Below are 16,086 nucleotides of genomic sequence, written 5' to 3'. Positions count from 1 at the left end.
TCCCCCTTTGTTTATAGCGCTGCGGAATCTGTTGGCTCTCAACAAATAACTAATAATAATAATAATCCTATATTATAAAAGGCCAAGTGTGTTTGTCCGAAGCTGTCATGCGCAGTAGAGACAAACACACTTGGCCTTGAGATAGGGAGCGCGAGGTACACAAACAGCTGTGAGGTCTGGGGAGCGCGAGGTAAGCTACTCAACAGCTGTGAGGTCTGCTGCGTGAGAAGCAGCCACGCGCTCCCCAGACCTCACAGCTGTTTGTGGCCGACGGGAGCGTTGCGATGGGGGCGTGGCCGGGCGTTGCGAGGGGCGTGGCCGGGCGGGTGTCACCGCGATGGGGCGTGGCCAAACGGGGTCCCGCGATTTGAAGACAGAGCCAGAGAGGGAGCAGGAGAGGGGGGGAGAAGGGCCAAAGAGGGGGGGAGAGAGCCAAAGAGAAGGGGAGAGCCAAAGAGGGGGGAGAGAGAGCCAAAGAGCCAAAGAGAAGGGGGGGGGGGGAGAGCCAAAGAGAAGGGGAGAGCCAAAGAGCGGGGGAGAGAGAGAACCAAAGAGCGGGGGAGAGAGAGAACCAAAGAGCGGGGGAGAGAGAGAACCAAAGAGCGGGGGAGAGAGAGAACCAAAGAGCGGGGGAGAGAGAGAACCAAAGAGCGGGGGAGAGAGAGAACCAAAGAGCGGGGGAGAGAGAGAACCAAAGAGCGGGGGAGAGAGAGAACCAAAGAGCGGGGGAGAGAGAGAACCAAAGAGCGGGGGAGAGAGAGAACCAAAGAGCGGGGGAGAGAGAGAACCAAAGAGCGGGGGAGAGAGAGAACCAAAGAGCGGGGGAGAGAGAGAACCAAAGAGCGGGGGAGAGAGAGAACCAAAGAGGAAAGAGAGAACCAAAGAGCGGGGGAGAGAGAGAACCAAAGAGGAAAGAGAGAACCAAAGAGGAAAGAGAGAACCAAAGAGGAAAGAGAGAACCAAAGAGGAAAGAGAGAACCAAAGAGGAAAGAGAGAGAGCCAAAGAGCGGGGGAGAGAGAGAACCAAAGAGGAAAGAGAGCCAAAGAGGAGAGCAAAAGAGGGGGGGAGAGAGAGCCAAAGAGCGGGGGAGAGAGAGAACCAAAGAGGAAAGAGAGAGAACCAAAGAGGAAAGAGAGAGAACCAAAGAGGAAAGAGAGAGAACCAAAGAGGAAAGAGAGAGAACCAAAGAGGAAAGAGAGAGAACCAAAGAGGAAAGAGAGAGAGCCAAAGAGCGGGGGAGAGAGAGAACCAAAGAGGAAAGAGAGCCAAAGAGGAGAGCAAAAGAGGGGGGAGAGAGAGCCAAAGAGGGGGGAGAGAGAGCCAAAGAGGGGGGAGAGAGAGCCAAAGAGGGGGGGGGGGGGGGGAGAGCCAAAGAGGGGGGGGGGGGGAGAGCCAAAGAGGGGGGGGGGAGAGAGAGCCAAAGAGGGGGGGGGGGGGGAAGAGAGAGCCAAAGAGGGGGGGGGAGAGAGCCAAAGTGGGGGGAGAGAGAGCCAAAGAGGGGGGAGGAGAGAGCCAAAGAGGGGGGAGAGAACAAAAGAGGGGGGAGAGAACAAAAGAGGGGGGAGAGAACAAAAGAGGGGGGGAGAGAACAAAAGAGGGGGGGAGAGAACAAAAGAGGGGGGGAGAGAACAAAAGAGGGGGGAGAGAACAAAAGAGGGGGGGAGAGAACAAAAGAGGGGGGGGAGAGAGAGAGAGCAAAAGAAAGGAGGGAGAGAGCCAAAGAGGGGAGAGAGAGAGCCAAAGAGGGGAGAGAGAGAGAGAGCAAAAGAGGGGAGAGAGAGAGAGCAAAAGAGGGGAGAGAGAGAGAGAGCAAAAGAGGGGAGAGAGAAAGCAAAGGAGAGGGGGGAGAGAGAGAGCAAAAGAAAGGAGAGAGAGAGCAAAAGAGGGGAGAGAGAGAGCAAAAGAGGGGAGAGAGAAAGCAAAAGAGGGGAGAGAGAAAGCAAAAGAGGGGAGAGAGAAAGCAAAGGAGAGGGGGGAGAGAAAGCAAAGGAGAGGGGGGAGAGAAAGCAAAGGAGAGGGGGGAGAGAAAGCAAAGGAGAGGGGGGAGAGAAAGCAAAGGAGAGGGGGGAGAGAAAGCAAAGGAGAGGGGGGAGAGAAAGCAAAGGAGAGGGGGGAGAGAAAGCAAAAGAGAGGGGGGAGAGAAAGCAAAAGAGAGGGGGGAGAGTGTAAGGGGTGGAACCGCTGTACTGCAAAAAATGGCCCGTGTACACGGGCTTTAGTACTAGTAATAATAATAATAATAATAATAAACTATATACACATTTCAGAAAAAAATATAAAACAATATCAAAACATTTATATAAAAAAGGGACAGCCTAGACCCAATATTTATTCTTTATTAGTTATTGTTACATACCAGACAAGCATCTTGCAACAAGTTACACATCCATAAGCTTGCAAAAAAAAAAAAAGAAAAGTACATGAAACTTTTAAATAATCATTTAGTAGCCGAAAAAAAGGTTGCCAAGCTCCGCCCACCAGTGTTAATTTTGACGGCAAATTTCGATTTAGTCTTTTGACTAAAATGCCATTTTAGTTTTGGTCGTATTTTAGTCATCGGAATTGTTTTAGTTTTAGTCGACTAAAATCTAAGGGGTTTAGTTAAAGTGTAATGCATTATTTAAGCATTTCTCTATAAATTTGCAAACTGATTACATACTACAGGAGTAAACATAACACCTGTTATTATTTGTGGTATTAAGGTTTAAACATGCAATACAGACACAGATTTAGCTTAGATTTTAGTTGTGATATATATAACATCTTAATTAAACTTAAAATTAAATAAAACCAAGTTTCATAAATAAACAGAAGCGCAATTTTAAAATATAAAAAATAAACTGTAAATTGTATTGGCTGTATTGCACATATCAGTGCTTTCCAAACTGTGTGTCGGGACACACTAGTGTGTCGGCAGCAGTGTGTAGGTGTGTCCCTGCTTCAGCACAATTTTTTTTTTTTAAACTTTTATTTGTAAGTGTCATAAGTTTACAACCGGGTATTTTGCAAAATGTACAACTTCAATTGCAGTCATTCGATAGGCTATACAGAATACTATCTATTCCACAATGGGGACTGCCATACAAGCCTGCAGTTCTAGAGTACTATACAGAACCCGTGTAAGTAGGAGATATGAAAAGAGGATAAATAAGAAGAATAATAGTGAAAAGAAGAGAAGGGGGAGGGGGGAGGGAAGGGGTGAGGGGAAAGAAGTCAGCTCAACGTTTAGGTCTTTAACCCTCCTAGGGCGACTTCCAGGGTACGTCCAATCTATAACAGTCAGGCTGTTCCAGCACAAATTTTTTTAAATTTAAATTATTATTTTTTAAATTTTTAAAATTGTTTTTTGGTTTCTGACTTTCAACCTGCTTGCTACGCATATCACATGGTTGGCACGTGAGTGATACCTAGTGGGTCACAGATCATCTTAACCAATTGGCACAGCTCAGTGGGAACTGAAACTATTACCATTGTCAGATATGGCGGCACATTGGCTCCTGACTGCACATGTAGTCTCCTTAATTGGCTCGTGACTGCATGTGTAGCCAGAGAGTGGGACAGCAGTAGTCAGTCGGACTCACAGAGCTCTGAGGGTGGCAGCTTAAACGCTGAGCTGAAGTCAGAAGTCAGTGGGATTTCTTTGCAACTAGCTCTCAGGAGTGCATTGCTGCACCTGCCCTTGATATATGGATAGGAAGTGGAAGCTTAAAAATGCTTGATGATGAAATGCGAGTGTCTTTATCTAATATTACACCAAATATTCTGAAACTGTGTTCATCTCATCAACCTCATACATCCCACTAAAATAGTAAGTAGCTATTGGTGTTATTAAACATGTTTTTTAATTCTTGCACATACTTACTGTTACTTGTAAATACATTTTGTTATTATATAATTTATGTATGTGTCCGTATCTCTTAAAACAAGTTAGTTTAACCTCCTTTTTGCTAGTACAACTGAATTACTGTGTCGCGAAATGATGTAGGTCTAAAAAGTGTGTCACCAACATGAAGTTTGGAAAGCTCTGGCACATATTATCCAATATAAAAACTTTAACAGTTCTCTGTTAATAATTAAAACAAAGTATCAAGTAACTCAACACAACAAAATGTTTCTGCAGCTAGCACAGCATTACTTAAACCCATACTTGTGGGTTATGCTTAATTCTATAGGAAGAATCAATTGATTGTTCACAGATTTAAAAGATTTTTGGCAACGATTAGCACTGCTCTAGAACTTCCAAACTCATTATTTATCTTAAAATTTAATAAAAGTAAGTTTTGAAAATGTGACAAAAGAACAGTAATTAGATATGGATTGATTATAACACCTTGCATAAAATATTTTTGTCAGCAAATTTTGATTTAGTTTTAGTCATAGTCTTGACTAAAATGCCATTTTAATCGTATTTTAGTCATCATAATTGCTTTAGTTTTATACTCATTTTAGTCGACAAAATTAACACTGCTGCCCACAGCTTTCTTTTTGTCCAATTAACCGTTTTCTTGTATGGCAGTTTAGCTATTTCAAATTGCACATGTCAGCAAGTGTGAGTAGGACAACTTTTTTGGAGTTGATTGTGATTGGAGAAACTTAGCATACCAAAATATACATGTGATAAGTGGGCAAAGCTTGGCAGCCATTTTTAGCTCCTAACAAATAGTGAATATTAAAATTCTTCATGTAATTCTTACAAGCTTAAAGTAAATTTTGATGATAAAGTGCCCGGTTTTTAAAAATTCGATTAAAATTTACATTTCACTCGTGTTGCGAAAATACTTACCTTTTAATCTTGACAGCTGCTCCAGCTTCCTCCGGTCGTCGCAAGCCTCTTCCTTCGTCAGAAATGACGGATCGGTCATCCTCCAAGCTGGATTCCTCATTTTAGACCAAGGAAGAGGCTTTACGACGGGCGGAGGAAGCGATGCACAGGCTGTCAAGATTACAAGGTATTTTCACAACACGAGTGAAATGTAAATTTTGATGAATTAAAGTGCCCCTGTTTTTTTATAAAATTTTTAAAAACCGGGCACTTTATCATCAAAATGTATTCACTTTAAAGATGCGAGACCAGTTGCAGGATGCTTCTCTGGTATGTAACAATAAGTAATCAAAATTATGTATTGGGTCTAGACCACACATCCTCAAATTTGGCCCTCCAGATGTTTTGGAACTACATTTCCCATGATGCTCAGCCAGCTGATATGCTGGCTGAGCATCATGGGAAATGTAGTTCCAAAACCTCTGGAGGGCCAAATTTGAGGATGTCTGGTCTAGAGACCCAATACATAATTTTGATTATAATATTATTATGCAACATTTTTGCTACCATTTACTGTCCCTTTAACTCTTCATATATTGTATTGTTCACAAAAATATAATATGGTCTAAAATACTTTAAATAGTCTGAACTATTCAGATTTGTTATGTTTAAAACCAGCATTCAGAATAAAAAAATACAGACTGGTGGATTTAATTTAAAGGGACATTCCAGTAAAAATTTAAATGCACATAGGTGAATTACACATTTGAATAGAAACATATTTGCAATATACATGTATTGGCAAAAATGCTTCTAGTAAAAGTTATCACTCTTTCAGTGCTTACATTTTTCACATGCCTGTGAAGCATTGCTAGATATTCTCAGAGTGCCAGCATTTAAAATACTGCAGCTGATCAGAGCACCAGTGGGGCTTGTATTATGTCAGCAATAAGCAAATTGAGTCATTACCAGATGGTGCTGTGTTTAAAATGCTAGTGCACACTTAAATTCACTTTTGAAACAGCTATAGCTTCCATTAAAAAGATAGTTTCTAGTTTCATAGGAAACATTGTAATCTAAAAGTTATTAATCCTGAAATATAGATTAGCTTTTAATTATATAGCAAGATGCTGTATATTCATGGCTGTAATGTTTAAAACATGTTGGTAAATTAAATCCATGAATCCAATGTCATGCTCCCCCAGAGGTTTTTGTAAGATTATTTTGGGCAATTTTTCTATCTTGAAGATTTTATCACAGATTATTGGTTTTGTAGTTCTCAAAACTGAATTTGTGTCTGCAGAAACAACATGCCCCTTCTTCACAGCAAAAATGTTAGAAAATAAACATACAGAGTTGAGAAATACAGGGAGTGCAGAATTATTAGGCAAATGAGTATTTTGACCACATCATCCTCTTTATGCATGTTGTCTTACTCCAAGCTGTATAGGCTCGAAAGCCTACTACCAATTAAGCATATTAGGTGATGTGCATCTCTGTAATGAGAAGGGGTGTGGTCTAATGACATCAACACCCTATATCAGGTGTGCATAATTATTAGGCAACTTCCTTTCCTTTGGCAAAATGGGTCAAAAGAAGGACTTGACAGGCTCAGAAAAGTCAAAAATAGTGAGATATCTTGCAGAGGGATGCAGCACTCTTAAAATTGCAAAGCTTCTGAAGCGTGATCATTGAACAATCAAGCGTTTCATTCAAAATAGTCAACAGGGTCGCAAGAAGCGTGTGGAAAAACCAAGGCGCAAAATAACTGCCCATGAACTGAGAAAACATCACTGGAGTGCCCAAAAGCACAAGGTGTGCAATACTCAGAGACATGGCCAAGGTAAGAAAGGCTGAAAGACGACCACCACTGAACAAGACACACAAGCTGAAACGTCAAGACTGGGCCAAGAAATATCTCAAGACTGATTTTTCTAAGGTTTTATGGACTGATGAAATGAGAGTGAGTCTTGATGGGCCAGATGGATGGGCCCGTGGCTGGATTGGTAAAGGGCAGAGAGCTCCAGTCCGACTCAGACGCCAGCAAGGTGGAGGTGGAGTACTGGTTTGGGCTGGTATCATCAAAGATGAGCTTGTGGGGCCTTTTCGGGTTGAGGATGGAGTCAAGCTCAACTCCCAGTCCTACTGCCAGTTTCTGGAAGACACCTTCTTCAAGCAGTGGTACAGGAAGAAGTCTGCATCCTTCAAGAAAAACATGATTTTCATGCAGGACAATGCTCCATCACACGCGTCCAAGTACTCCACAGCGTGGCTGGCAAGAAAGGGTATAAAAGAAGAAAATCTAATGACATGGCCTCCTTGTTCACCTGATCTGAACCCCATTGAGAACCTGTGGTCCATCATCAAATGTGAGATTTACAAGGAGGGAAAACAGTACACCTCTCTGAACAGTGTCTGGGAGGCTGTGGTTGCTGCTGCACACAATGTTGATGGTGAACAGATCAAAACACTGACAGAATCCATGGATGGCAGGCTTTTGAGTGTCCTTGCAAAGAAAGGTGGCTATATTGGTCACTGATTTGTTTTTGTTTTGTTTTTGAATGTCAGAAATGTATATTTGTGAATGTTGAGATGTTATATTGGTTTCACTGGTAAAAATAAATAATTGAAATGGGTATATATTTGTTTTTTGTTAAGTTGCCTAATAATTATGCACAGTAATAGTCACCTGCACACACAGATATCCCCCTAAAATAGCTAAAACTAAAAACAAACTAAAAACTACTTCCAAAAATATTCAGCTTTGATATTAATGAGTTTTTTGTGTTCATTGAGAACATGGTTGTTGTTCAATAATAAAATTAATCCTCAAAAATACAACTTGCCTAATAATTCTGCACTCCCTGTAGACCTTAAAGGGGCAATGCAATTCTGGGGCCTAGTTTAACACATTGGGTGAGCCAGTGACAAGCAGCTAGCTCACAGTAGTGCATTGCTTCTGAGCCTACCTATGTTTGCTATTCAACAATTGATACCAAGAGAACAAAGCAAATTAGATAAGAGAAGTAAATTGGAAAATTGCATGTTCTCTCTGAATCGTGAAACTTTAATTTTGACTTTACTGTCCCTTAAATGCCATAGCTCCCCTGCAAGTTTGTGCACACAGAATAAACTAATAATACGTTTCAAGAAGCTCAATGAATAGAAGATTGTTTGCAGTGGAATAGACAATGACCTAGGGGTGGGGAGGGAGGAGCAAGCAGTAACAATTAAATATAATGCTATTGGTTTAGTTAAATACAACTATTTTCATTTATATTTTTAATCTAAATTATTTTCTCCTTCCACTAACGTACAGCTGAAAAGATGATCAAATATGAATCATTAACCTATTAAAACTGGAGATCGTTCACCTCCCAATAATTTCATTCATTTCAATTATCTATGCATATCTAATGATAAATAACCAAATAAGTCACGTTGTGATATAACTAGAAAAATTATCTGGAAATGTATTATTCTAAAAATGCAAACCATGATTTAAATCCGTCGTACTGACTAGTAATTTATATCAAATCTACCCCGATTACTGGTCTTTCTTTAGGCTTTATAGATATTTACATAACATTATTATTCCCTATGTCATACCTGAAAATCGGATGATACTGAGCTTCCATGGTCTGAATCTTTTGGCATGATAGGACTTGTGTATCTCTCCTCATCTGAAGACATCTGCACAAAAACACCATACTTGGGTTATGTCATTTTTTTGTCTATGTTTGGGCTGCAAAACCCTTCTTAAAATTAAAATTGGATAATTTCTGCGATGATCAAGAAGGCAAAAAAACAAACAAACACGTTAACCCAAATGCATGTTGTTTATACAAAACAATGGATTCCTTAAAGGGATACTAAACCCACATTTTTTTTCTTTCATGATTCAGATAGAGTATGGAATTTTAAGCAACTTTCTGAATGTACTGTACTCCTATTATCAATTTTTCTTTGTTCTCTTGCTATCTTTATTTAAAAAGCAGGAATGTAAATCTTAGCAGCCAGCCCATTTTAGGTTCAGCACCATGGATAGTGCTTGCTTATTGGTGGCTGACATTTAACCACCAATAATCAAGCATAACCTAGGTTCTCAACATTGCTAAAGGAATACTAAACCCAATTTTTTTTCTCTTTCATGATTCAGATAGAACATGCAATTTTAAGCAACTTTCTAATTTACTCCTATTATCTATTTTTCTTTGTTCACTTGCTATCTTTATTTGAAAAGCAATAATGTAAGCTTAGGAGCCGGCCCATTTTTGGTTTAGCACCTGGGAAGCGCTTGCTGATTGGTGGCTAAATGCGAACCAAAAGTGGGCCGGCTTCTTAGCTAAGATTCCTGCTTTTTCAAATAAAGATAGCAAGAGAACAAAGAGAAATTGATAAAAACAGTATATTAGAACGTTGCTTAAAATTGTATGCTCTTTCCAAAAAACTAAATGAAAATATTTGGGTATAGTATCCCTTTAAGTGACTTTTATTATGTTTTGGGCTCTAAAGTAGTTTCTAGAATATAAGCACCAAAATTATAGGTATCAGGTGATTCCCATAGCAACAGCAACCATCTGACAGATCCATAACATATGGAACAAAATATGTGATTGGATGTAAGACTCCTTATATAAATGAGGAAATGGTTTCAAATTGGTGGCCCTGGTTTGTCATACTGCCAATTTATTGTTTTAAATGAACATACAAGTACAAAAATAAAACGCTCTAAAGTGTCATATGCAAGCAATCGTGCAAGGATAAATTTTCTGTGTGTTTAACCTCTGCAAATGGGTTAAAAAAATAGTAATCTCAAGAACAGAAATTCACTACTGGAACCAAGCTGAAAATATATGCTGAGCCAATAACAAAAAGCATATATGTGTAGCCACCAATCACTAGCTAGCTCCCAGTATTACATTTCTGCTCCTGAGTCTACCTAGGTATTCGTTTCAACAAATGATACCAAAAGAACAAACTGAATTAGACAATTGAAGCAAATTTACTCTTGTAAAATGACATGCTCTATCTGAACCATGCAATTATTTGACTATCATGTACTTTTAACACAGGCAAACACTTTGCAACAACGTCTCGACTTGTGGGGTGTGTGTGTGTGTGTGTGTGTGTGTGTGTATACACATATATACATACACACACACAGAGAGACTAGAAGAATCCTCTATTGATTTTTTAGATGTCACTTTGTATACCTCGAATGGAAATATCTGTAGTAAACTCTATAGAAAATCTACTGATACTAACGGCTATCTAGATGCGAGAAGTAGCCACCACCCGAAATGGATAGAAAATATCCCATTCGGGCAATTTCAGAGATTAAGGCGAAACTGCACAGATATCAATAATTTCGAAACAGAGGCAAAAATTCTTAAAGATAAATTTGCAGAAAAACATTATCCAACAAAGATAGTTCAGGGAGCCTATGAGAAAGCTACTAAACTAGATAGACAGACACTTGTTCACGGTAAGAACACATTGGCAGAAACATCAGCCATACACGGACATAATATATCAAAGACAAAACACAAAAGAGACACAAGAATAAACTTTGGAACAACATTCAATGAGGGCCACTGGAGAATTAAGAATATACTGCAGAAAAACTGGTCGATACTGAAAAATGACCCTATATTGAAAGAGACTATAGGGAATAAACCAAATGTGACATATAAGAAAAACAAAAATTTTAAAAATTTTCTAGCACCCAGTGATACACAAAGAAAAAAGAAAAAAGGCACATGTCAGATTACCAATCTACAAGGCTTTTATAAGTGTTCAAGAAAAAACTGTGTTTGTTGTGCACACACACACAGGGATAGAAAGTTCAACAAGTACATTGATAGTGGACAAAATGGAGATAACTATCCCATCAAAGGTTTTTTTAACTGTAAATCAGATCATGTAGTGTACATGATAGAATGTACCTGCAGCAACCCCAAAAGATATATTGGGCGTACGACACAGGGTTTGAAGATTCGCTGCTTGGAACATATGAAAAACATTGAGGCTGGAATCCTCAAGAACCCACTAATAAACCACTTTTCCCAGATTCATAGAAAGAATAAAAATGATTTTTTTATCAAAGCAATAGATCAAATACTTCCAGACAAAAGAGGAGGTAGCAGACTTCTAGAACTGCGTAAAAAAGAGACACTTTGGATTCATAAACTTGAAACCCTGGAACTCAAAGGGTTAAACAGAAATATCGATCTGGCAGCTTTTCTGTAAAATCCTGGTACTCTCTATTTTCTATCTCACACTCCCCCTCATCTGTATATATTTTAAAGCTATACTAACAAGCTGCTTTTAGAGTTAATAATAATAATAATAATAATAATAATAATAATAATAATAATATTCTACAACCAGCTTTTTAAACATTTCTATATATGTAGCTTTTTAGAATCAAGTCTTTTATAAATTAATTAAATTTAAGGATAATTTATGGAGATTCAAAGTGTATATCAACACAAAGGAGATTTATGAATTTAATAAGTTTTTAAAGTTTTTAAAGATACCTCATTTATTCCTTCTTCATGTGTATAAACTGGTATTCTTAACCAATGGCAATTTTATATACACTTACTAATGGACTTGTATACATGCTTTTTATTATGTAAATCACTGTCACACTAGAAATAGAAATATGTTATCATAGCAGAACATAAGCTAGAATGCCAGTAAGGAAAACTGCGGCTCATATTAGAGCCAGACAAAAACTTTAAAATTGTCCCCCTTTTTTATATTCTCCATTTGTTCACAATATGTCTTATGTTTGAAATATTGAAGGGAGATAAGCGGTATGCATTAGTTCATAACGATTTGTAAGTGTTAAAATCCATTTGCCCATATGTATAATGGCGATTGAGGGGCAAAAAGGAGGCTGACTAGCCTCAGCCATACGCATAAATAGATCCAGGTTGGGGGCGGCCCATACTTCTGATGAAGTAACCCATTGGTTACGAAACGTGTAAGGCTCCGCCCCCCGCCGCACGTCACGATACTGCACACTGTGCAGACATTATCTATACGGAGCTGCATAAGGATTTGGTTATTGAACTATTAAATATAGCGCAACGGCCTGAAACAGATCCTTGAGTGCTCCATAGTTGGATACTGATTTACTAGAACGCTGGGTTATACACTCGGTCTGGCTACGGCTCTATAGCTACTTAATATTAATGTTGGATTTTACTTGCTAACCCACTATAAACCTAAGTGGGCTATATATATTTATATGTTATTGTTATATGATATATTAAAACCTGGTTTTACTCTATCACTGTGTTAGTAGTGTATTAATATAACACATAAGTACACTCCCCTTCCAAACAAGCTTTGAGGTATATCCTTGAAACTTGGGACTATATGAAGAAGCCAAGGAACCACTGAGGACACGTGAACAAGCGAGAGGACTGCTGAGGAGAGGAGTGAGAGTACACTAACACAAGTGCCTTAAAAATACCTCATATATTTAGGGTATACCAGGTGAGCGTGGATTTTCCCTCACTGTTATATACATGCAAAGTATTTGAACGTATTACACAAAGTGTGCCCTCTGGCGCCTGTTTTATTTCATAACTTTCAGATCTTTAAGAGGAACCTCGCCCTGCGAGGGACATTCCTTTCCTACAGACGGGCTGCCAAACTTTCACAGCACACAGGAACTAGCATTGTGGACATAAGGAACATTATATATCCATAGACTGACCACCCTTAAATCTATGAGACTGTTTACTGCATAATTTGCAAGTGTCTTGTGTATATATAAATATATATATATATATATATATTCTGGGTAGTGGATGGGAACATATATTGAGACCAACAGTATACTCATACACTTCTAGCGCTGATTACCTTTCTGTCTCTGAATATATATATATATATATATATATATATATATATATACACATATACACACACACATACACATATACACACATACATATATACATACATACATATACACACTGGAGGTATTTTCTTAACCTTTTCCCGCCATTAGGAAGTTCCATGCCGTCCTAACTGCGCTGGGCTTTAGCGCCATTAAAACAGCATGGAACGTCCTAGCCATTTGGCTGTATTGAAGCCAACGCCGCTTACATTTTAGGATTGCGGCATGGAGGGCGTGCCTAGCATCATAGGGACGCTCCGCTGACCCGATCCCAACATCGCGATCGTATGCACAAACATGTAATTTCAATGTGTTTACATCTGAACGTTGTTCTAATGTAGACAATTTAGACCAGAACTGCATATTAGTATAGGTCACCTGTGCTCCAGTTCAGATATCCTCAAAATCTTGCCTGTTAGAGAGATCTGAGGACAGGTTTGAAAAGCAGTGGTCTAGGTAAATCAGAGAAAAGTACAAGTTACCACTATTCATCTTGTTAAAGTGTTTGGGGTAGAACTTTTTTGAGGTATCTTTTTGCTATATATTTTTTAGGGGTTCTACATTTTTAGTTTCTTAAATCAGAGAAAAGCACAGAGACAGATTCAATGACTAGAAAGTCTAAAAATGTATTCAGTGCAGGGTTGTGAAATTGCCCAGCAGGGAAATAGGTTAATATATTATTAGATGGTTCTATTATTTTGTCCATCCCTTGTATCACTATAGGGTAAGAACATTATATAACAAAATACTGTATAGGCTATTATGCCAGTTACAGGGGGAAAACATCCTGAATGGCATTGTGCAATAAGAGAACAGATGGCTTCAGAAGCTGTTTCAAAATCAAAACGTCTACTCTTCTGTTACACCTATATACCCTCAGGGAGTGAGAGGTACATAATTTACAATGGCAGAATCATGCATTGGTGATAAATAGCTGGAGAACAAGAGCGTAGCAGAACAAGAGCGTAGCAGAAATTAGACATATGTTTTATAATTGTGCCCTTAAAATGTGTAATATCTAATACTATGACTATTTGTGCTAATATAGAATGATTTACAAATAGGTTTATGGGCAACCCTGCCAAAGTGCCATTCATATACAACAATAAAATGCAAATATAAGTTATAAGGGACTGTCTTTGTAAACATATTTGACTCACACAGTAGAGAACACTGCAGATTATTCACTGAAATAAAATATCAGAAATAAAAAACATTAAAACAAACTAAAAAGGAGAAATAAAATAAATTTGAACCAGTTAGAAATTTAAATGTAGAACAGCTTACATTTAGAGCCCTTTAATTCAGAATGAAGTTTTTTTACTGTGCACATACATCAATCAGTTTGATATGCTGTATGTCCTTGTTTGGTTCTATATGCATGGAGAAGGCACCAATCCACAATAAAATATTATCTTAGGTATAGGTAAGGTAATGTGATATAATGTGGGGGGGGGGGGGGGTCAGTTAGTCAGGGGAGAGCTAGTTGGAATCACATTTAGAGCAATCTGAGGGCAGAGTTTCTGTAGTTGGGGTTTAATTGCAGTGGGGCTGGATTGCAGAAAGCCTTTACTACATTTGGGTTTAACTTCTTGCAAACAGTTATATTTAATTACCTGCCCTACGTTTTTGGAGATATGTTTAATTGCATAGACCGTAAGTGTTAAAAGGTTTCGACAACATTATTATTATGAAATGCTTTACTTAAACTTTTTTGGTTAATGTGTTAAAAGAAACTATGTGTAGAGTATTGGAAGCTTTCACATTATTGAAGCCCAAATTACCGCTACAAAACTAACTAAAAATGTGTCAACATTCCGATATTTCTTTGTAGAGAAAAGACGTCAGACCTGCCGTTACTCACAGGTTTCATCCCATACTCTTTGGGGCAGGTCTAAAATTCCATCAATTTGCCTCAGTATACAGATATCGGAGTTCTAGTTAGTGAATGTAGAGTTGTAGACTATACACCGTACCCAATGAAGTGATAACTGTATACAAACAAATCCGACGCCTGACATTAACCACGGGCCTTTCCTGCAACCAATGCAATGGGCTAAATATATATTTAGGATGTGTATATTACAAAGAACCCGGAAATATAATGTGATAAGTTCCTCACCTTGGCGTCCAATTCCCTTCGACCTCTTTACTGTTTTGACAGAACTGTTTTACACTTCTGACAGTTTCAAACTGCCTGCGCGTCAATAAAATGTCTCTCAATTGGTTAAAATTACCGTAAATGCGCAGGCGAGAGTGGCTGTAGCTTGTGGTCACGTGGTGTACAACAGCATCCCCCAAGCTGATAGTTGCCTGGACGCCCAACCTAAAATTACCATGGCGACGACGCTACTCACGAACAAGACGTGTAGAGACTGTTGTATGCAAAAGAGGGCTTCCGGGTTTGTGGAGCAAAGCGCTAATAGTAAGCAGTGGGCGGGAAAAAATTTTTTTTAGCGTGGAATTTAGTGGGAAATTCATAATTCAATATATCTGATAGTTGTAGTAATTAGGATCAGCTTTCTGTTTCTTTCTTTCTAATTTCCTAGCGAACGTCCACGCGTATATTGAGTGTATTCTCCAACACACAATATTAGCCCCTCACTGCAAAGGCATTTTTAACAATTTGCACTCATTTTTGTTCCACCACCAGTTTTTCTTTCTGTGAAGTAACCACACAAAGTGATACAGTGATAGTGACTAGAGCGTTTTAGAAAGCAATAGTATAAATAAGCAAATATGGGAATAGCCACCACATCTAATAAAAATATGTGTGGTTTGGTGTTTTTATACACGTTTTACAACAGTATAATTTCATATGTATTTTAAACATTTTAGCATTAGTTCATGTTCACAAAACAAAAAAAGTGTTGTAGCCTTGTATAGTTTCAGACGCTCCTTGAAAACTCACTTATTCAGAGAGGCTTCCCATCTCTCCTCCATCTAGGGTTGCCACCTTTCGCCCAGAAAATTCCTGGACACTTTTTAAGTGGGCGTGGAGAGGGTGTGTCCCAGGGCATACCCCCCCCCCCAACTGTCCCGATTTTCGCGGGACAGTCCCGATTTTAGGGGTCTGTCCCGAGTTGCTAGCCATCTGTCCCGATTTGCCCCAGGCATTTGAAAAAAAAAAAAAAAATTTAAATTCTAATGGGCCCATACTCAGAAGCAGCTGGCTTTGCTCTCACAGGGTTAGATACCTGTTATATTCCCTGTGAAAAGGAATGGTGTGTGGGTTAAGCAGGAGTAAGAAGGCTGTATACACTCTGACCACGGGTAATGGTGACCTCTCTAACCTATCTCTGGTAATGATGATATCTAACCCCTGGTGATAATACTAGCATGCCTTCAGTTTTATACAATGAGCAGTGCTAATACCAGGGTAACGAACAGTGTAACGAACAG

General features: G+C 39.0%; 1 protein-coding gene across 1 annotated transcript in view; it reads right to left on the bottom strand.

Annotated features, from left to right (window-relative positions):
- POC5 (POC5 centriolar protein) overlaps positions 1–14,901 on the bottom strand; it is a 295,101-nt gene extending 280,200 nt beyond the window's left edge. The window contains exons 1-2 of the mRNA XM_053701388.1: positions 14,807–14,901; positions 8,373–8,456 (exon numbers count right to left, since the gene is read on the bottom strand). Of these exons, the coding sequence (XP_053557363.1) occupies positions 8,373–8,456 (84 nt within the window). The 5' untranslated portion in view covers positions 14,807–14,901. The remainder of the gene's footprint in view (positions 1–8,372; positions 8,457–14,806) is intronic.
- Between the last annotated feature and the right edge of the window lie 1,185 nt (positions 14,902–16,086).

This window comes from Bombina bombina, chromosome 2, assembly GCF_027579735.1.
Source record: "Bombina bombina isolate aBomBom1 chromosome 2, aBomBom1.pri, whole genome shotgun sequence".
NCBI classification, from domain to species: Eukaryota; Metazoa; Chordata; class Amphibia; order Anura; family Bombinatoridae; genus Bombina; species Bombina bombina.
This window is presented reverse-complemented; position numbering and strand designations above follow the sequence as displayed.